This window comes from Lissotriton helveticus, chromosome 1_1 (assembly GCF_964261635.1).
Source record: "Lissotriton helveticus chromosome 1_1, aLisHel1.1, whole genome shotgun sequence".
Classification (NCBI taxonomy): domain Eukaryota; kingdom Metazoa; phylum Chordata; class Amphibia; order Caudata; family Salamandridae; genus Lissotriton; species Lissotriton helveticus.
Genome location: NC_136057.1, coordinates 891,438,615 through 891,459,753, shown reverse-complemented (window position 1 = coordinate 891,459,753; position 21,139 = coordinate 891,438,615). Strand labels below are relative to the sequence as shown.

At 46.8% G+C, this 21,139-nt stretch overlaps 1 protein-coding gene across 2 annotated transcripts in view; it reads left to right on the top strand.

The window, feature by feature from the left end:
- Window positions 1–21,139, top strand: part of SCAF11 (SR-related CTD associated factor 11) — an 864,597-nt gene that overhangs the window by 58,941 nt on the left and 784,517 nt on the right. For both annotated transcript variants that reach the window (XR_013607094.1, XM_078675739.1), the window contains exon 3: window positions 9,185–9,345. Coding sequence is in view for 1 of the 2 variants with exons in the window: in XM_078675739.1 (XP_078531865.1) it covers window positions 9,185–9,345 (161 nt within the window). In the remaining variant the exon portion in view is untranslated. The remainder of the gene's footprint in view (window positions 1–9,184; window positions 9,346–21,139) is intronic.

Sequence of the window (21,139 nt, the reverse complement as noted above, 5' to 3'; positions counted from 1 at the left end):
ACCTATTTGGTTAACCTGAAGACTCCCAGGCAGCCCCTGAGAGTGCTGCATGTGAACCGCCTCCAACCCCACTTTGAGAGGACTGAAGTAACTATGCTCATGGCTACAGATGCTGGAGGGGAGGAGGATAGTGATCCTCTCCCTGACCTCCTGGCAGTCATGGAGCAAGATGGGTCAGTGGATGGTGTGGTCCTCTCCCCCACCCTGACTCCAGAGCAGCAGGAGGACTGTCGCCAAGTCTTGGGTCAGTTCGCCTCCCTGTTCTCCCTGACCCCAGGTGTCACCAAGTGGTGCGTCCACGACGTGGACACTGGAGACAGTCTGCCTGTGAAACAGAAATTTTACAGAGTGGCTGACAAGGTCAGAGCCAGCATTAAGGAGGAAGTTTCCAAGATGTTGACGCTAGGGGTTATTGAACCCTCCAGCAGCCCCTGGGCTAGCCCAGTGGTCTTAGTGCCTAAGAAAGCTGCTACCGCCGGTGGCACCCCAGAACTTCGGTTCTGCGTGGACTACCGTGGGCTCAATGCGGTCACGAAGACTGACGCGCACCCCATCCCCAGAGCTGATGAGCTGGTGGATCGGTTAGGAGCTGCCCAGTACCTGAGTACTTTTGATTTGACTTCAGGGTACTGGCAGATTGCCTTAACTGACGGGGCAAAGGAGAGGTCAGCATTTTCAACACCAGAGGGGCACTTCCAGTTCCGTGTCATGCCCTTCGGGTTGAAAAATGCCCCCGCCACATTTCAGAGATTGGTCAACCAGGTACTGGCGGGGCTGGAGCAATTCAGCGCAGCCTACCTGGATGACATTGCTGTGTTCAGCTCCACTTGGGAGGAACACCTGCAACACCTCACTGAAGTGTTGAAGGCTCTGCAGTAGGCAGGCCTCACTATCAAGGCCAGTAAATGCCAGATAGGGCAGGGATCTGTGGTGTACTTGGGACACCAGGTGGGGAGTGGCCAGGTGGCGCCCCTACAGGCGAAGATTGATACCATTCTGGCTTGGGAACCCCCCAAGACCCAGACTGACGTGAGAGCCTTTCTAGGTCTCACCGGGTATTACAGACGGTTTGTCAAAGGTTATGGCACCATTGTGGCCCCTTTGACAGAGCTGACATCTAGGAATCAGGCCAGAAAAGTGAATTGGACTGAGGCTTGTCAAACTGCTTTTGACACCCTCAAAACTGCCATGTGCTCAGCACCGGTGCTTAAGGCACCTGACTTTTCCAGTGAGTTCATTGTGCAGACTGACGCTTCAGAGCAAGGCGTGGGAGCAGTGCTCTCACAGAACAATGAGGAGGGAGGAGATCAACCAGTGGCTTTCATTAGCCGGAGGCTAATCCCCAGGGAACAAAAATGGAGTGCCATTGAAAGAGAAGCTTTCGCTGTGGTCTGGGCTCTGAAGAAGCTGAGGCCCTACCTGTTTGGGACTCACTTCCGTGTTCAGACCGACCACAGGCCCCTCAGATGGTTAATGCAGATGAGGGGTGAGAATCCAAAATTGTTGAGGTGGTCCATTTCCCTACAGGGGATGGACTTTACGGTGGAGCACCGCCCTGGTACAGAACACGCCAATGCTGACGGTCTGTCCAGATTCTTCCGCCTTAGTGATGAGGACTCCCAAGAGGTTGGGTAGTTCTCCCCACTTTCAGCTGGAGGGGACACGTGTTAGACCTGACACCTTTTGGCGTGGTTCTTCCCCCATCTTTTTGCCTCTGACTCATGTGTTTTGATGCTGTGCTGGATTTCGTTTTTGCTGATTTAGATGCTTTGGACACTCTGCCACTGCTGATCAGTGTCAGAGTGTAAGTGCTCCCTCTGTAAATTGCCATATTAATTGAATATACCTGATTGGCATATTTGTATCACCATGGGGTCCTTAGTAAAGTGCACTGTGTGTGCCAGGGCTGGTGATGACAGATGCTACTAGTGGGCCTGCAGCGCAGATTGCGCCACCCACATGAGTAGCTTTAAAATAGTGACTCAGGCCTGCCAGCGCAGGGCCTGTGTGCAGTCAGTGGACTGCCCTGTCCCCCTGGCTAGTGTCTCCACTGGCTGGGCCTAACCCTTCCCTGTCTGTGCACATCAGTCACCCCTATGGAAGGCTCAAGGTACCCCCCTGGGCAGGGTGCAGTGTAGGGATAAGGTAGAGCATGTACTAGTGCAGGTCACATGCTCTAGTAGTGGGCTGCAGCCATTTTATGTGCTCACTGCTGTAAGGCTATCTTGCTCCATAGAGTAACATGGAGGAGGCTGGGCCCATGTGATACCAGCCTATCTTCCCATAGGAACAAGATGGGACATAAGTGAAAGATATCCCTGAACTCAGAATTTAATGACACATCTTTTAGTGAAGGGTGTTTTTAAATCCTGTGTTGGAGAATGGCCCTTTTAGAAAGTGGCTGTTCTCTTGTCTAACCCTTTCTGTGTGCCTGGGTTTGTGGAATGCTTGGGTGTGACAGGGGGGCTGCAGAGCCCCCGGAGGAGAGGGTCGGAGCCAGCCCGGGGATGAAAGGGCACATCTGCCTGCCTGGGAGGTGGGAGGAAGGAATGCCTGATAAGTACTGGGCTGTGCCGGCCACCTCCCCCATGCTAGCTCCCTCCTGGTGGTCAACTGACACCTCTGGCCCTGAAGCTGACAGGGAGAAGAAAACCAGAGACACCTCAGTGCTCCGCAACCCCCAGAACTGGTTTAGACTGGACCCAGGGCCTCCTTGCACAAAGACTTCAAAGGACTTCAAAGACATTGAGGGGTATAAGGAAAGGACCCCTGACTACAGAAGTTGAGATTCTGAAATTCTGCAACCAAGAAGGAACCTCGGCTGGAAGGAGGACGGCTAGAGAACCAAAGGAAGATTGCCTTGCTGTGTGCTCTAAGGGCTGACCTGTTCTACTGTCTACCTGGAAGCTGAGGAGGAGAAAGGGACTTTGCTGTGTGCTGTGACCCTGCCTGCTTGCAACTGCCAAGACTTTGCTGTGTGCTGTGTCTACAATCTTGAATCTCCAAGGGCCTGAGAAGAGCTGGCCCCCTGTCTGCAACCCAGGAACATAAAGGTTGCCCAAGGACCACAAGACCCTGCTGTGCCCCCTGAAGCTGCTGTGTGGCGAGGAGATCGTGAAATCCTGTAGGTTGCCCGATCAGTGCGTGGGCTGCTCTCTCATCTGCTTGAGAGCGCCGCGCTGACCCAGCCTGCTGAGGGGCCAAGATCGGCGTGTTCATCGACACCCGTGTGTGTGTGGCAGCCCGGAGACTTGTGGGCCTTACCAGTGCTAGGGGCACTGAAAACGACTGTGAGCTGTGTCACCACCGCGGCCCGGGGGCCAGGAATACCCCCCCCCAAGATCGCCGATCGTTGGGGGGCTGAAGCGCCAAAGAACGAAGGCGCCGCGCTCCCATTGGTGGAGGGAGCCGAGCCCCCTCACTAACGCCGCGACGGGATTGGCCCGTGCGGCGCAGAGTCATCCGTGGTGGTGGGCCGTGATTGGCCGAAGTCGCGGAGCGTCACGGCTTGACTGTCCCGGGAGCCGCTCTGCCATTGGCTGACTCACGGGTGCACCAGAGGCGCGTCCAGACGCCGCGACCGGATTGGTCCCCGTCCTCAGGACCCAGGGAAGTGCTGCGCGATCACCGCCGGGCCCGGGAAGAAGCGACCTGCCCTCTCCGAGGGATTCCCCCGAGTGTCTTCCGCCCCGGCCTGCCGTCCCAGCCTTTAAGCGCCTGGCCCGCTCCCCGCCGCTCGTTGGATTGTCGAGAGCAGGCGGGGGAGCAGGAGGGACCGGCCGGGGCCGTAGGAGGGACCGGCCGGGGCCGTGGACTAGTGAGTTCTGGTCGGCGCAGGGCGCCTGGGGGCACACAGAAGAGCGTGGTGGAACCCGGGGAGGAAAAGAGCCCCCGGGCCTCGCGAGGAAGCGCACTTGCAGCGCTTAAAGGCCAAAAGTAAGATTACGCGGGGCATTGTTTCCCTTGCTCGTTTTTAGAGCTACTTGAACAGAAATCCGGGGCATTCTTATTTTTAGCCACTGATTTGAGAGACTTGAGACTGCTTTTGGTTCTGAGAACTGCCTATGTACAAGTACCATCAGAAAGATTAAGTGCAACCCTTAAGATTGAATGCAACATTTTTCTAAAGAAGTGATTATCATGCAACTGCTTTAATTACTTGCTGAAACTAGATAAAGCTATATATTTTTATAAAATATACTTACCTGTGTGGTCTCAGTTTGTGGTGGATTGGGGATTATTGTTGTGTTAAGTGCAAATGTTATCCACATTGCCTCTGTTTAGCCTAGACTGCTCGCGCCATGCTACCTAGAGGGTGAGCAGGGGTTATCTCAGAGGGTTATTCCGTTGCCCTGACTGGAAGCAAGGGTCCCTACTTGGTCTAAGGTACTTACCTCTGCCAACCAGAGACCCCGGGTTCTAACAGATATGTATAATGCTGGTATCTAAATTCATAATATGGAAAGCCTGTTGTGACATTTAAAAATCACTTCTTTAGAGTCGAGATACACAAATGTATTTTTCCGCATGTTGCTGCTGTGAGCAGATTACACAGTTGGAGGATTTTTTGAGCTGGCTGGCACAGACCTGGAAGCCACTGTTACCCAGAAAGGGAAATAACCACAGACAAATGGATTTCAAACATAATACAGTACGGTTACTACATAGAGCTAACGAAACAGCCTCCAAACAGGAGGCCAAAGCAAAGGACAAATTCAAAAGAATTCTCACCTAATCAAAGAGGTGGAGGAGCTTCAGGGAAAACATGCAATAGAGATAAGATCAACGGAGTATATTCTACATTTGTCCACTTTTGGAATTAGGAAGTAACATTACGGCCAATATTAGACCTAAGGTTTCTAAACAAGTTGATTAAAAACACAGATTCAAAAGGACTACACTACAAGTGGTGTTACCTCAATTGCAAATGGGAGATTACAGGTCAACAATAGACTTGAAGGATGCGTACACATCCCATTGAACAAGAAACAAAAGAATGTTAAGATTTGTTGTGAAAAAACAACACAATCAATTCAAAGTTCTTGCTTTCAGTCTAAAATCAGCAACAAGAGTGTTCACAAAGTGCCTGGCAGCAGTAGCGGCACATCTCAGAAGGCAAGGAATTCATGTTTACCCCTACTTCGACATCTGGTTGGCAAGAGCAAACTCTTACAGCCTATGCAAACAGAATATACATCAAGTGATAGAGACACTAGTTCAGCTGGGTTTCTCCATACATTGGGAAAAGTCATCAATAGAACCAGAACTCAAAAAGGTGTTCTTGGGCACAGAGATAAACACTGTTAGGGAAAGCTTTCCCGAGCGAGAAAAGCCCTATTGAAGGAGACTCATCTATACCAAAGGGGGCATCATCTGACTTACTAGGAACGATGGCCTTGTGCATTCATTTAGTTCCCAACATTCGTCTACACATGAGACCACTTCAAGAATGGCTCCAAACACAATGGTCACAGGGTACTGGGAGTTGGGAGGATCTAGTAGTTGTCACAAACTGAGTTCATCAAGAGATGGCATGGTGGAACAAGACCAGCATAGCAGAGGGGAGACTTTTCACACCACCAACTCCAGCAGTAGCCATAACAACAGATGCGTCCGTAATAGGATGGGGAGCACACATGAACGATCTCAAAGTAAGGGGATTGTGGGCACCACAGGATGCAGTGAAACACATCAATATCTTGGAACTAAAACGGTGTTATTAGCCTTAAAAGCCTTTCAGAAAGAGCTCTACAGGAAAAAGATCCTGAACAAACAGACAACACTACAATGTTTTATGTAAACAAGGGGGGACTCAGTCAAACGGTTCATAGAAGGAGCAAAAAGAATTGCCCCAACAAAAATGGTACCAGCCCCAACATGGAATCTGAACATAGTTCTAGCACAAATAATGAAAGCACCTCTGGAACCACTACATAAAGCAACTCTACAAATGCTTGCAATAAAAATGGCATTTTTAGTGGCAATAACATCCCTACGTAGAGTTAGCGAACTACAGGAACCCTGCTTGTAGATACATAGTAACAGGATTGTCATGAGGACCGATATGCAATTTATGCCGAAGGTGGTGTCACGATTCCACATAAATCAGAGTATACAGATACCAAGTTTCTTTCAAACTCCAAAGAACAAGGCAAAAAGGGTTTGGCACACACTTGACGCAAGAAGAGCAGTCCTGTATTACGTTGAAAGAACTAAAGAATACAGAAAAACAAAAGTTATTTGTATCCTTTGCCAGATGGATAGCACAAGCCATACAATTGTGCCACAAGCAAGCAGGACAAACTTTACAAGGGGCGCCACAGGCGCACGAAGAAAGGAGCAACTATTGCTTTTCTTGCTAACACTCCAATTCAAGACATCTGCATGGCTGCAACATGGTCTCAGTACTACAGACATTCACCAAATGCTACTGTCGATATTCAAATGCACAACTAGGACCAAAGGTCTTACAGCATCTATTTACAAACCAAAGTTCATCTTCCACCCAGCCACCACAAGACTAGCAAATCGCTACTAAGTCTTTGCACAGCATAGTGAATCCAGAAAAGATTCACACTGCTAAACAAATAGTTTCTTACATGTCGGTGTAGTTTTGCAGCTTGAAGAATTTTCTAGATTCACTAGCGAGCCCACCATTCTCCGCCAAGGTAGAGAAATATAAGGAGGAGAAATGAAAAAAAAAAAAGAATCCGAAGATGGCTACCAAAGTTGGGAGCTTCCGGAGGAAGCCCGTCAATGGTCACAGAAAGGCACCAAATGGTACTACGTCGAGGCACACCAACAAAAAAAAGACTGAGAAATATTACAATTCCGGACCCAACCACTATCTGGCGGAATAATGCCCAGCATAGTGAATCCAGAAAATTCTTCAAGCTGCAAAACTACACCGACAGGTAAGAAGCTATTCATTAGTAGACAGCTTGTCAAGAATTAAACGGGTATATGATCACAAAAATAGCACTAATATTCAAAGTGAAGATAATCGGGACTGGTGGCTGTTATTAGATCAATGGGCATGGAGAGTACTGAAGACTAACAAACAGTTCTAATAAAGAGGATTCCTGAATTAAATGTATTAGCTAAAGGGATTCCTGAAGGTTGTCTAAAATGTAATGATGAATGTGCCAAGGGCTTAATGAGGTAATAAGGGGAGTTAATGAATTAGTAATAGGGCGGTCTCATCAGTGACACATAGGGCGTAGCAGAACTGAGAGTAGGATTAGAGAATTATTTTGTTTGCCAGGACTAGAGTAAAAAAAGAGACTTAGGGTATATATCACTCACATCTCTGATCCTGCATGACTGTGCAAATTACTTTGAAAAAACAGTAAAATGTCTCAAATGCTAACTCAGAAATCAACAAGCAGCTGTGTCTCAGAGACAGAGGGACGGGTCTGCTCGGGGAGACAGAGGGAAGGGGAAAAAAATAGTGCTTCCCCAGTAATTAAAGGACATAGTCTAACGCCGCGGGTGGGCGTGGCTAAAAGGAGACAGGGTGGCAACAAGGTGGGATTGACATGCCTTCGGTGCCATCATTGCACTGCCTTTGGCATAATTCGCGAAGCCAAACGACACGCACAAATTAAAACTGAAGGCAGAGCTGGGACACGGCTTCGGAATCCCTATTGATTCCAAGAAGCCCTGTGCATGGCGAGAGCAGCGCATGCGCTGCTTTCGCCAGGCTGAAACCTAAAAAGGAGGGGTTGTTGATCCATGAAGGTTCGGATCGATAAATGAGCAAGACACTCTGAGATGCTATGGTATATGAAATTGAAGTCTGCAGCATTTTTTCAAATATGTATAATGAATTGTTTTATTGTTTTTTTTTTATAAAGGAAAAGAAATAAAGTTTGTCAAATTATTATGGCTGGAGGATATGTTATATGGAGTGTTCCAACTATATTGTTTATGCCATCAGTTTGAGTGGTGTCCAGAATGTTATAATTTAGTTCAGTGAGAATCAATTGGATGGATAGCTTGCACTGTGAGACTGCAGTTTGGATCTCCTGAACAAACTTGATGTTGTTACTCAACACTGGAGTAATCTATAGGAAAAGTGTTGATTTCACAGTTTATTTACTGGCGGACAGGACCTCTCCATAAGAATTGCAGACTGTACCAAAAGCCAGGCTGGGAATTATAGCTCCCAATATCTAACTGATGGTTCAGCCATCCAGTTTAGTGGCGTTAGAAATAAAAGGTATTTTGTTTTTTCTGTATTTTCGGCTATTGTTGACTTTGGAAAAGTAGCCTCTTTTAGAGCCCTTGGCCATTCGACCCACCCTCCTGCCTAATTACAGTAATTATCAGTGCTTGAGAAACTCCCCTATGTCTTATATCCCCATACCTAGCGCTTCTCCCTCCACATATGGTATGGCTGCAAAATCTCTGGAAGAAAGGGTACCTATATGCTACTTATATTGCTGCATCTTTAATTTAAGGATTGTACCTACTTGCTCCTATCCACCTAAAACATTCTATGCTTGACCTAGCACCTTTTTTCTTTCTCTAGTGGTGCTAACTATTTTTTAACACAACTTCTAAATGTCAGCAATTTGCTATTCTACAAATTAATGATGCTCTGTGTGTCTACATCGAATGGATGAAGGGCAGATCTACTGCTGCAGGCCACTCGGTTTTCTGCACTGAGTGCAGACTCCTATGCGCCGCCTGCCTGCATGGAGAACTGGTCACTACTCTCCTTTATAGTGACTACTCATACTATCTCCCCATATTGTGTGGTTTTGATACCTCTTGATTTCATGTCCATGTTAGTAAACAGAGGTGGGAGAGACAAGAATAGGTGTGGGTGGATTCGGCAGGACAAGACATGTTCAGGACAGCACATATACTGTGCTGCCTGTATATAAAAGAACTGCACTTGGCCATTTTTGCAGGCATGCGTTGCTTTAGAGTGTTTGTATAGTTTAGTGTTTTTGTTCTCTTTTTGTCTTTCAGTATTTAAAGTGGTGAAGTACAAGATACTGTAAAGGGATGGTGGTATTAACACATTTTTACAGGTTAAGGCAATGTGATAGCTGTATTTGTTCACTTGAAAATTACTCTGTGATGCCTTAGGGAACGTAGACGTAGCTGTTTTCAACTAAAGTTCAGTTTTAGGAAGTGCAAAATGTTTAAATTGATGATTCTTGTTTTCTAACAGGTGAAGAAAATCAAGAAAACAATTCTTCAACCGCTACTGTGATATACAGTGAGACAGACACATGCCCCATTTGTCTAAGCTGCTTATTGGAACAAGAACTTGGTTTTCCAGATAATTGCCATCATGTCTTCTGCATGACCTGCATACTTAAATGGGCTGATGTAAGTGTGCTTTATTAGTTTATTTTGTAGTATTTTAGATGTTGACTTCATTTGTGCTAATAATTGTGTATAGATCAATGTATTGTGTGCAAATACGGTTTAAGAGAATCCTAAATTAGTGTAGATAAGTGCTTCATCTATAACATTTATTTCGGTAGAATGTCCGTAATAAAATGTAATTGTATTGAGATCTGGAATGGTTTAGCCACGTGAACGTTTGCTAGTGTATAGTTTAAGAGTCAAACATTTCTTTTCCAGTGTGGCGAAGCAAGACATTTTATTATCCAATTGGTATCTGCATTGCGGGGCTTTTTAATTCAGGCGCTTAACCAAGAGATTTCCAAGATAAAGCACTGATTGATACTATGGCCTTGTTCCCAATATTCTTAAGTAAAAAGTAGATATTTAACGCTGAGTAGTGTAGTGTGCATAGCACTGTCTACTAATGACCACCATTGCTCATTTGTAACCAGCAACTACACTTGGACCCGGTTTTGGTTATTGCCTAGTAAATTTACCATTCACTGGGTAATTAACCATACCCCCAGGATATTGTGGCATGCATTAGCAAATTTAGTGGCACACATATGGAAATTTAGCTGCATTAATCATTCATTTTCAGCCTGAAATCAATGGAAACTGTTTTAGCAGAGTATTCCACTTTGAAATAGGCATGTTTAAAGTGTCTGCAGCTCTACGGAAGCACAACTCCAGTCCTAACCTCATGGGAGGGAGCTGTATTTCTCCCTTGGATGTTCTAGTGCCCATGTATGCACCTTTGCCGGGGCACCGCTGCCTCCGGATCTGTGAGGCAGGACACCTCTTCCTCAGGCACCTTAGGGTGCAGGTTCGTAGTGGCTGATCAAAATAAGAGAGACAGACTGCATAGTGAGGTCACCTCCTGCTTACCTGGTCCAGGCCTCCTGGGTAGTCTTGAGTATTCACTTAACACCCCGGTACTATTCCTTGTGCATAATACACAGAAGCATCTTAAAACCTAGGAGGACGTTTTCAGTGTGAAGCAGATTACCGAGTCGCAATCATTTGTACCTGCTGGGTCTTTTACAGTAAGCCACGAAGGTACACACTCACGACTGGCAAAAACCTCCTATAACAGACAAATTGCCCTTAACCATGCACCAACCCAACTTTTGAGATGTTAGTAGTCCCAGGAATATGGTCCTCCTAATTCTGCAGGGCCAGGGACCACAAGCTTAGAATGTATTTACAACTAAATTCAAATGATACCGTCCGTGCCCAAGGAGCAACAGATGTTGTGGCCGCCAGTAGCCCTGGGATTTTCAGCCACACATGCTCTGTTGAAGCAATCTGAAGATGAGTAACGTGTTGCATTTCCACAATCCTTAGAGAAGGCCGGAAGACACGACCTAGAACCGTGTTTTTTTGGGCCACAATAAATATCTCTTGAGTTGGCCTAAGACTTCCGGTTGCTGATAATGAAACCCAGTTTGTGCAGAACTCTAGTCACCATTTCAACATTTTCTTGAACCTTCAAAAAAGACAGAGCAGAAAGCAACCGATCATAAAGATATGAGATTATTGTGACCCCATACAAATGAAGATGAGCAACAACAGGTGCTAGTACCTTGCTGAAGATCCTGGGAGATGCTGCCAGACCAAAGGCAGGACTTGAAATTGGAAATGTTGGTTCCTTAAAAGTAAACCACAGAAATTGTTGATTCGAGGGATGAATCCAGATGCAATAGTATTCTTCTTGAAGCTCAAACATCACTAGGAAATCGTTCTCATTAGTAAGAGGGTGATTCCCTGGAGAAAAATCATCTTGAATGTCCACAGAGATGTAATTGGTCAGGGTCCTCGGGGTTTAAAATAGGCTTTATTCCCCGTCCAATTTGGCAGCCAAAAAAGGGACCAAATAGAATCCTTTTCCTCTCTGAAGCAAAGGCACAAGTATGAGTGCCTTCTTCTCTTAAAGAGCTTGAACTCCTATCATCTTTACTTGAATTCTCAACTCTTTCTTTAGCCACAGGATAGGTCTAATAAGACGGGGAGGATTTTGGGCACATGGAATTCAATAATAGGTCTTCATTATCTGGAGTGCCCAATGGTCCATGTTACAGTTCTTCCGAACATGATATAAAAGTCTTAACTTTGTCCCAACTTCGAGTTAGGAATTTTTGGAACTGTTAGAATTAAGTTGGCTTTTGTTTCCAAACATAGCCGGTCCTCGAAAGAGACTCTTGTCCTGAGGATTTTGGAGAGGACGCTTGAACGTTAAGTATTACTTTCTAGACTCCAGCTTAAAAGGTTTGAACGTTTTTTTACTCTTCCGCTGCTTTTTGCACCATGTCATCAAGCTCATTACCAAATCATTTTGATCCTCTAAAATGTTATTTGTTAAGTAGACCTCTCGGAGTGTAGTTGGTTTCCATGACTTCATCCAAAGCAGTCGAGGACCAGCTATTGAAGCCCCAACCAAAGCTGCTGCTGCCCACAAGCTATCAAATGTGACCTCTGAGATTAATTTGAAAACAGATTCCATGTTTGCTAGAATATTAGTTGGGGGTGGGGGGGGTCTAAATTTTCCTATATTAAGTCATATAGGTGTCCCTTGCTTTATATAGCTTTCACAGTTCAACTACTGATACAAGCTGGAAACACTCCCAATGTACAAATGCAGTTCAAGCGTGTACAACAACCCCAGCTAAAGGTGCCGAACCGAGAAATAATTGACGTTTGTGCTGCCGTCTTAAACTGCAGTTTTGACTTCTTCTCTCTCAGATGCCATACAGCCTCTTCAACTCTTGTGACCCCCTATTTATCCAAATAGAAAGAGAAGCCCCACGTGCCAAAGGGACAGGGCGTATTAACATCAAACAAGAAAATAAATTCCCTTTGGTAACTAAAATAAATTTTTTTTTCAACCATTCATCTCAATTATACTACAAACCATTCATCTCAATTATCTGAAGAACCACTAAGTCTATATCTGCAATGCCACAAGACAGCCTAATAAATGTTAATGGAAGGTCACCTATATTTTATTAAAAGGCATTAAAACCATTAGGAATTGTCTATTGTGCAAAATTCATAAATCGACACAATGAGATATCCTTATTAAGTTTCATATTTTGCATAAATATTATGTTGATAGATGGAGTTGCAAAAACGCAAATGTTTGTATCAAAAATATTAAAAACACATAATTTGAGGCATATGAGCTGCAGATTGTATACTTTTGCATAGATCGCCATCTGGTGTTGGGCTTGGATGTTTGAAGTTTGTTTTTGTCCTGGAAGAAGTCTTTGTAGTCACGAGGTAGGTGACTCCTCCCCAGGACGATGGTGCGCATGGGCATCGACTCTATACTTAGATGTTTTTTTTCCGCCATCATGTTCGGATGTACATTGCTGCGCTCCGGGTCTATATCTGTTTCGAATCCCTCTTCAATATGCAATTCTCTCCACTCGAAGGTATTGTCTCTATTGCGTTTTCCCTTTTCGACGTTCATCTTCAAAACAAACTTCTCAACCTCCGTTTCGACACTGGCCGTTTGGTCTCTCTGCACCGACCACGCCTGCAGTCAATGGAAAGGACTCCTTTCAAAAATCCCCCGGCGGTGGTGCGAAGTTCCCACACAGACTTGCACGAAGTGTGAATCTCTGCCTCTCCCCGGAGCACGAAGAAAAGAACTGCAAAGCCTGTGCATCGTTCAAGTCGAAGAAAATCATCCGTGATAGTCTGGCTCAACGTCACAAAATGTCTTACGGAAGCAGCTTCGTTCTGGACGTCTTCGGAGCAGATCCCGAAATTCAGCCGGAACAATCAGGTGACGAAGAGGAGATCTACGTCTCCGAAGTTGATGACTCTGATGCTGAAGAGGAGACCATCGCCCCTGCTCAGCGGTCCGTGAGTACCGAAACCCCTCTAGCCAAACACAAACCGAAGGCTCTGGTAACACCCTCGCCCTCTGGCTTTGGTCGACACGACAACATACTTCAGATGCCCTGCCCCTGGTGGGCCCGGCTCTGAAATGGAAACTTAAGGCTTCCGACTCGGGCTTGAGTCAACCCCATTCTGGTGCCGGGAAGTCCCCCATCCCCTCCGGCACCGAAGCCACAAGGCAAAGACTCTTCATCCACGTCAAAGCTCTCGACGTCTAAGCATAAAGACAAAGACTCTTAACCGAAGAAATATTCGGAGCTGAAAAATACCTCTGACTCCAAAAAGCCGCCTGAGCCGAAAAAGGTCTCTGGGCAGAAAAAATACTCAGACTCCGTCCAAAGAAGGCTCGGTTCTGAAATCTTCGGCACCAAACAGACATTTTGCCTGGTGTTGAGGCTGCAGGCGTCGTCTGGAGCGTCGAGGGGAGTCCTTGGGTGCCGGATTCTTGGTCAGTCACCGGGGGGACGTCCTTGTGGTCTTTGTTCACTCAGGCACGGGCCGGGCTCGGTGGGTGCAGAGTGTGCTGGATTTGCGGTTCCTGGCTGGCACCAGGAGCTGTAGATGTTTGGGCAGAACCACTGCTCGTGGGAGTCCCAGTCTTTAGTTGAGCATGGCAGTCAGGTCCTCCGGGGTTTTCGCGGTTGGTGACCACAGGAGACGCCGTGGTTTAGCAGTTGCAGGTTCTAGGGTCGACAGGGCTGGGGCCAAGTCAGTTGGTGTCTTCCTCTTGTTAGCAGCGGCACGGCAGGTCTTCTTTTTTCTTATAGTTTGGGAATCTGGATCTGAGGAAGAAAGGTTCAGGGTGCCCCTAAATACTAAATTTAGGGGCGTTAACAGATAGGTACGGGCAGGGACCAATGGGTCCTTTCCCTGGGGTGGGTACACCCCCTAGTCTGCCACTCTCCAGTGGGTGAGGGGTAGTAGCCTGTCCCTGGTTGGATGGGTCCCCCCATCCTCGTGATGGCTGGGCTCGAGGTTGTGCTTCACCTCTCCTACCCCATCCTAGGGGTGGAGTTGGGCAAAGGTGGGCACACCTCTCTTCCTCACTTTGTTTTTCACGCTGGCTCTCCTGCCCAAAGTGGGGGGTGGAACCAGTGGGGACCAGTTGCTGAGTACAGCAAGTGGCCTGGAGAGGCTCATAAAGGCGGTATGCCTTTGAAGCCTCTCCTTTGTGTACCCTGCCCATCCTGGGGGAGGAGGCTTGGTACCTCGTCCCAGGATGTGCATTGTTTCTGGCCCCCGAGAGCGGCAAGCTCTTGACCCAGGGGTCCAGAAACCTGTCTGGGGGTGGAAGCCTCGGCAGCCACTCAGTCAGGTCACTGGGAGTTGGTCGAGTTACAGGTGGCATCTCTAAGATGCCCTCTGTCATGCATTTTACATTCAATCCCACACTGGCATCAGTGTGGGTTTAATGTGCTGAGAAGTTTGATACCAAACTTATCAGTCTTCAGTATAGCCATTATGGTGCTGTGGAGTTCGTAATGACAACCTCCCAGCACCATATACTCTTAATTGCAGCACTGCACTCACAGTGCCCAGGAATGGACCAAGGTACTGTAGGGGTACAGGGCTCATGCACCTGTACCCTCACCACTGGCATAGGGCACCCAGCTAGAGTGGTGACGTATGCCAGGGCAGTATTCTGTGGGCATGGCACACAGGTATGTGTGCCATGTCGACCCTTAGTTTTATTCGGCACCAAGACACGCAGACTGCCTGTGTGTGTGTGTGTGTGTGTGTGTGTGTGTGCGCGTCTCGCCTCTAAAGGTGGCACACTCAGTCAAAGTACATGAGCAATTCAGCAAAAAGTGGGGGCATGCCATGCAAGAAAGAGGGCACTTTCTCTCACAACTCTCTCCCCCCCCCCCCCTACCCCCACAAAAGATGATGCGACTAACCTTCCCTATGGAGTCTTCATTGTCTAAGTGGAAGAACCTGGAAAGTTCATCTGCATGGGCAGTCCCAGGTCTGTGTTCTACTTCAAAAGTCTATTCCCTGTAGGGAGATGGACCACCTGAGTAGTTTAGGGTTTTCTCCTTTCATTTGCATTAGCCATCTGAGAGGTCTGTGGTCAGTTTGAGCCAGGAAGTGAGTACCAAACCAGTATGGCCTCAAGTTCTTCACGGACCAAACCACAGAAAAGGCCTCCCTCTCAATGGAACTCCAACGCTGCTCCCGGGGGAGAAGCCTTCTGCTTATAAAAGCAACAGGTTGGTCTTGGCCTTCATCATTGGTCTGGGATAGGACCGCTCCTATTCCTAGCTCAAAGGCATCAGTCTGCACTATGAACTGCTTGGCATAATCTGGAGCTTTTAGAATTGGTGCTGAGCACATTGCTTCTTTCAGGGTTTCAAAAGCCTTTTGGCAACTAACTGTCCAGTTAACGTTCTTGAGCATCTTCTTGGAGGTGAGTTCTGTGAGGGGGGGTCACAATGGACCCATATCTCTTCACAAACCTCCTGTAGTACCCAGTCAAGCTAAGGAATGTCCTGCCTTGGGTCTGGGTTGTTAGAGCTGCCCAGTCCAGAATGGCCTGGATCTTGGGCTTGCAGGGCTTTTAAAACCTTCCCATGGTGGATCAGGTGATCCTGCCAGGTGGAACTAAAGACAGCAGTATCGGGATAAGCTGCACTAAAGGACTCCAACCCAGCAAGGACTTGATTCACCAACCTTTGGAAGGTGGCAGGGGCATTCTTTAAACCAAAGGGCATTACAGTGAACTGATAGTGCCCATTAGGTGTGGAGAATGCTGTTTTCTCTTTTGCTCCTGGGGCCATGCCAATCTGCCATTACCCTGCATTTAAGTTAAAGGTATTTAGACAAATTGGGGCTGCCAAATTTCTATCAACTCATCAGCTCTTGGGATAGGGTGAGTATCTGACTTTGTGCCATTTGAAACCTCTATAGTCCATACAAAACCTATTTTTTCTCCCGTGGATGAGGCCTGGCCCAGGGGCTCACGGAGGGTTCAATAACCCTTAACTCCAGCATCTTGCTAACCTCAGCTTTGATGCTTTTCTTGACTTGGTCTGATTGTCGGTAGATCTTGTTTTTGACAGGTGCACTGTCACCAATGTCCACATCATGGGTACACCAGTTGGTCAGACCTGGGGTCAGGGAAAAGCGACTAGCATACTGTTGCAAGACCTGCTTGCAGTCAGTCTGCTGTTGGGCAGAGAGGGTGTCTGACAAGACAACTCCCTCCACCGACCCATTTTTTTGGACTGTAAGAGAGGAGATCAGGGAGAGGTTCACTCTCTGCTTCCTGTTCCTTATCAGTGATGCATGGTGAGGTCAGCCCTGTCATTGTAGAGCTCAAGGCGGTTCACATGGATAACCCTCTTTGGTGTCCTGCTTGTGCCCAGGTCAACTAAGTAATTTACCTCACTCTTCTTTTCTAGGATAGGGCAAGGGCCACTCCATCTATCTTGGAGTGCCCCTGGTGCCACTGGCTCCAAAACCCACACCAGTTGCCCAGGTTGAAATTCAACCAGTGCAGCCTTTTGCTCATACCAGTGCTTCGGAAGCTCCTAGCTGGCCTCAAGATTCTTGGATGCCTTTTCCATGTACTCCGCCATTCTGGACCTTAGGCCAAGCACATAGTCCACAATGTCTTGCTTAGGTTCCTGAAGCGGCCTCTCCCAACCCTCTTTCATAAGATAGTGGTCCCCTCACAGGATGACCAAACAGAAGTTCAAAGGGGGAAAACCCTACTCCCTTCTCTGGCACTTCTCTGTAAACGAAAAGCAGGCATGGCAGCAGGACATCCCATCTCCTCTTGAGCTTTTCAGGGAGACCCATGATCATGCCTTTCAATGTCTTGTTGAATCTCTCAACAAGGCCATTGGTCTGTGGGTGATATGGTGTAGTAAACTTGTACTGCACTCCACACTCCAGCCACATTTTTCAGGTCAGCAGACATGAAGTTAGAACCTCTGTCTGAAACCACCTCCTTAGGAAACCCTACCCTGGTGAAGACGCCAATGAGGGCCTTGCTACTGTAGGAGCTGTAGTAGTCCTAAGTGGAATTGCTTCAGGGTACCTAGTAGCATGAGCCACTACTACTAGGATGAATTTGTTCCCTGAGGCTGTGGGAGGTTCAAGTGGACCCACTATGTCCACACCTACCCTTTCAAAGAGAACCACCACCACAGGCAGTGGTATCAGGGGGGCCTTTGGATGACCACCTGTCTTGCCACTGGCCTGACAGGTAACACAGGAGCTGACAAACTCCTCACCTTTTGGTGCATCTGGGGCAAGTAAAAGTGGCTCACTAGCCTTTCCCAAGTTTTGTTCTGGCCCAGATGTCCAGCTAGGGGGATGTCATGAGCTAAAGTTAGGAGGAACTCCCTGTACGTCTGTGGCACTACCACTCTCCTGGTGGCTCCAGGATTGGGGGTTCTTGCCTCAGTGTACAGTAATCCCTCTTCCCAATAAGCTCTATGGGTACCACTGACATCTCCCTTTGCTTCTGAAACAGCTTGCTGCCTCAGGCTTTCAAGAGTAGGAGAGTCTTGCTGACCCTGGCACAGCTCCTCCCTAGTGGGTCCCCCTGGGCCCTAGAGTTCAACCTGGGCTCAGTTCCCTCTGGGGTGTCCAAGTCCTCTCCCAGAGGAGAGGGGTCCTGAATTGTGTGCTGTACAGGGCCTGGTCCCCCAGTCTTCTTACCCTTTCTCTTGGTGGTTTGGACCATACTTTCAGGCTCCAACCCTACTTTTTCACCCTTCCTGTTGCTTTGTGCTCTTTGTACACACACCAATTCAGGGATACCCAGCATTGCTGCATGGGTCTTTAACTCAATCTCGGTCCAGGCTGAGGTTTCCAGGTCATTTCCAAGCAGCCATGCAGCTGGTAACATTTGAGAGACCACTACCTGTTTCAGGCCAGTAATCCTCCCCCTTCCCCCCGACTAATGTCACCAAAGCCATTGGATGATTAGTGATTACACTGTCAGCATTGGTGACTGGGTAAGTACGCCCAATCAAATATTGCTCAGGGGAAACCAGTGTGTCTCTCACCATAGCGACACTGGCACCTGTATCCCTTAGAGCTTCTATCCTAGTTCCATTGACCCAGTGGTACTGTAAGTATTTCTTTAAGTTGGGTGGCCATACAGCTACAGTGGCAAACTCCACTTTCCCTTCTGAAACTAGAACTGCTTCAGTGTGCATCCTGATGTGCTATGGGCACACTGTTGATCCCGTCTGTAGTCTTGCTACCCCAGTAGCTGTACATGTTGAGCTAGGGGCCTTGTTGTGAGGGCAAGATGTATCTACAGTTAAATGTCCAAACTTCTTACAGTTCTTACAATAGGCCTTTGCAGGATCCAAGTTATTCACCCTATAGGGCTGAGGCACATAGGGAGTAGTTTGGGACCATCCCCCCTGTACAGGTTTTTGGGGCCTCAGACTTTTTATCTTGGATTCTTTCGCCTGGGGAGGTTTTGTAACCACCACCTTCTGGTCACCCCAGTGGTTGTCCTTGTCATCCTAGTCTTGACACAGTGGTCTGCCTTCTTTCCCAATTCTTGGGGATAAATTAGACCTAGGTCTACCAAATGCTGATATAACTTTTCATTTGTGCAAATACTTAGTATATATTCCTTCATAAACAAATTGTAAAGTCATGCACATTGTGTCCCGTTAACCAACCACCCAGTGTCTTTACTGAGTAGTCTACAAAATCAATCCAGGACTGGTTCTGGGTTTTGTGAGCCCCCCTGAATCTAATTCTATTCTCAGAGTCCTAATCCCTTAGAGTCTTCTTCGTGAGGTCATAGGACCCTGCATCTGGTCCAGAGAGGGTCAGAAGCCTGTCTCTGCAGTTACCAGAGAACAGTTCCCACAGGAGTGCCCCCCAGAGAGGTTTCTTTACCTTTCTCATGTCACACAGCCTCTCAAAGGCTGTGAACCATTTGGTGATGTCATCACCCTCCTCAAATTTAGGGACAATCTCTTTGGGGATTTTTAGGATTATAAAATTGCTCCTTATCCTTATTATTTGTATTGCCACCATTGATGGGTGCTAACCCCATATCTTTCCTTTTCTAGAGCCAGGCGTCTGGAATCCAGGTCTAATCTTTTGGCCAGCTGTGCTAAAAAGCTGTCCTCCTCATCGGGGCTATTCTCAATGTCCTCACTGAAGCCTAAGCCTGTTGCTTGGAGTTAAGGGCATGGGTGCCCTCTCCTCCCTAGGGATTGTGTGTGTGGGGGGGGGGGGGGGCATTATCCTCCTCCTCACTTTCATCCTCTGACTGGTCATCACCATTCTGAGAGGGGTGGCATACTCAGCCAGGAGCTCCTGGAGCCCTTGTTTGGTTGGATGCAGGCCCATTGTTATATTTTTAAGTTTGCATAAGGACCTTAATTCCTTGAAAGAAGAGTGTAAGTAAGGTGTGAGGTAGAGCTCCTTAACCAGGCCATGCATGTTATTTTCACTAATAGCTGGGTTCTTTTGAAACATTCTAACCAAACAGTTCTACCCTTGACTACAGTGACTTTTATTTTTCTAAAACACTATAGGGACTTAAGCAAAGTCCTGGCAAGACTTGTAGAAGTTTGGAATAAAATGTCAATTTAAAAAAAAATCTGAATTCTAAAGGCAATTTAAGAGTTCTGTCATGGGATCAGAGGGTAACCAAGTAGTCCAGCAAATCACAGATTATATTTTTAGTCCTTCGGCGTCGGTGCGTCCGATCAGTACTTATAAAAGGTCTTGTGCTGGTCTCGTGCCGGTTTAGATATCCTGCTTTAAATATCCCGCTTTAAATATCCCGCTTGTAGATGGATCATGCCCAACCCCTTGTGTTCTGGTCAAGTGGTTCGTCAAAGCACTGTTAATACGGCCCCTGTTACATGGCGGACACTTTTTAATGGAGTGTCTGTTATACAGACACAAATAGTACTATATAAAAGTTCAATAGTATCTAAGCATCGATCAATTAAAAAAAAAAAATTTTTTTTTTCTGATTTATGAAGTAAAGCATTCATCAGAGTGCGACTGGTGTCCTTACGGCAACCCGAAACGATGCAATAGGCCAGCACAGTAACTGTATTAATGCCAGTCATACATAATGAATCACTCGTTTAGAATCCATATAACTCATTCTTCTGTGGTCGTATCGCTTATTACAGGGGAAACAAGCAATGTACCCATCATTTCATGACTACCATATTGGAATAATCTATCTACATGTCTCTTTGTACGCTAAATATTACCCCCCTATTTATTCCAGTAAAGTCTCTAGCAAGCATTGCTGCACACAAAGATAAGAATTTCGCATGGGATCCAAGCATGTAATGTCTTCACCTGAATAATCAAACTGACTTTTTACGGAGGGCAGGAGATCGAGTGAATTAAAAAGGGACTAAGGGACTCATTCCTCTCTGCAAAATAGTTTTTTGCATTTCTAAGTATTGTGCAGTATTTGGACAACCATTGACTTGCTCATCATTTCAACAGTTATAGTAAACAAAACAAAACTTTTTCCAAATTTTGCGGGCAGTTTTGTAATAATCGCTGCATTAAATTTGTTTTTTACGAAACTGCAGATTGCGCGATTATATTGCAAATGGCGAAATCCTGGAGAGTCTGATTAACCTTATTGATAGCTAAATGGAGAAAAAAAGTAGCAAAAATGCTTTTTGTTTTCGAAAGGAGAATTTGTCTTTCAAACTTTGCGGTTACTTGTGCAAGTATCTGAGTACCTACGGGTATTAAAGTCACAAAATGGCAAGTCCTTGAAGCGTGTCTGTGTTTCAGGGGTGGGAAAGTGGGGTGAGCATAGGTTTGGTTTCATTTTCCACCTTTTTGGTGTTCCTTATTGATTCTCCTGTTACAACGCAAGTTCCCATCACTTAGTGTCTCA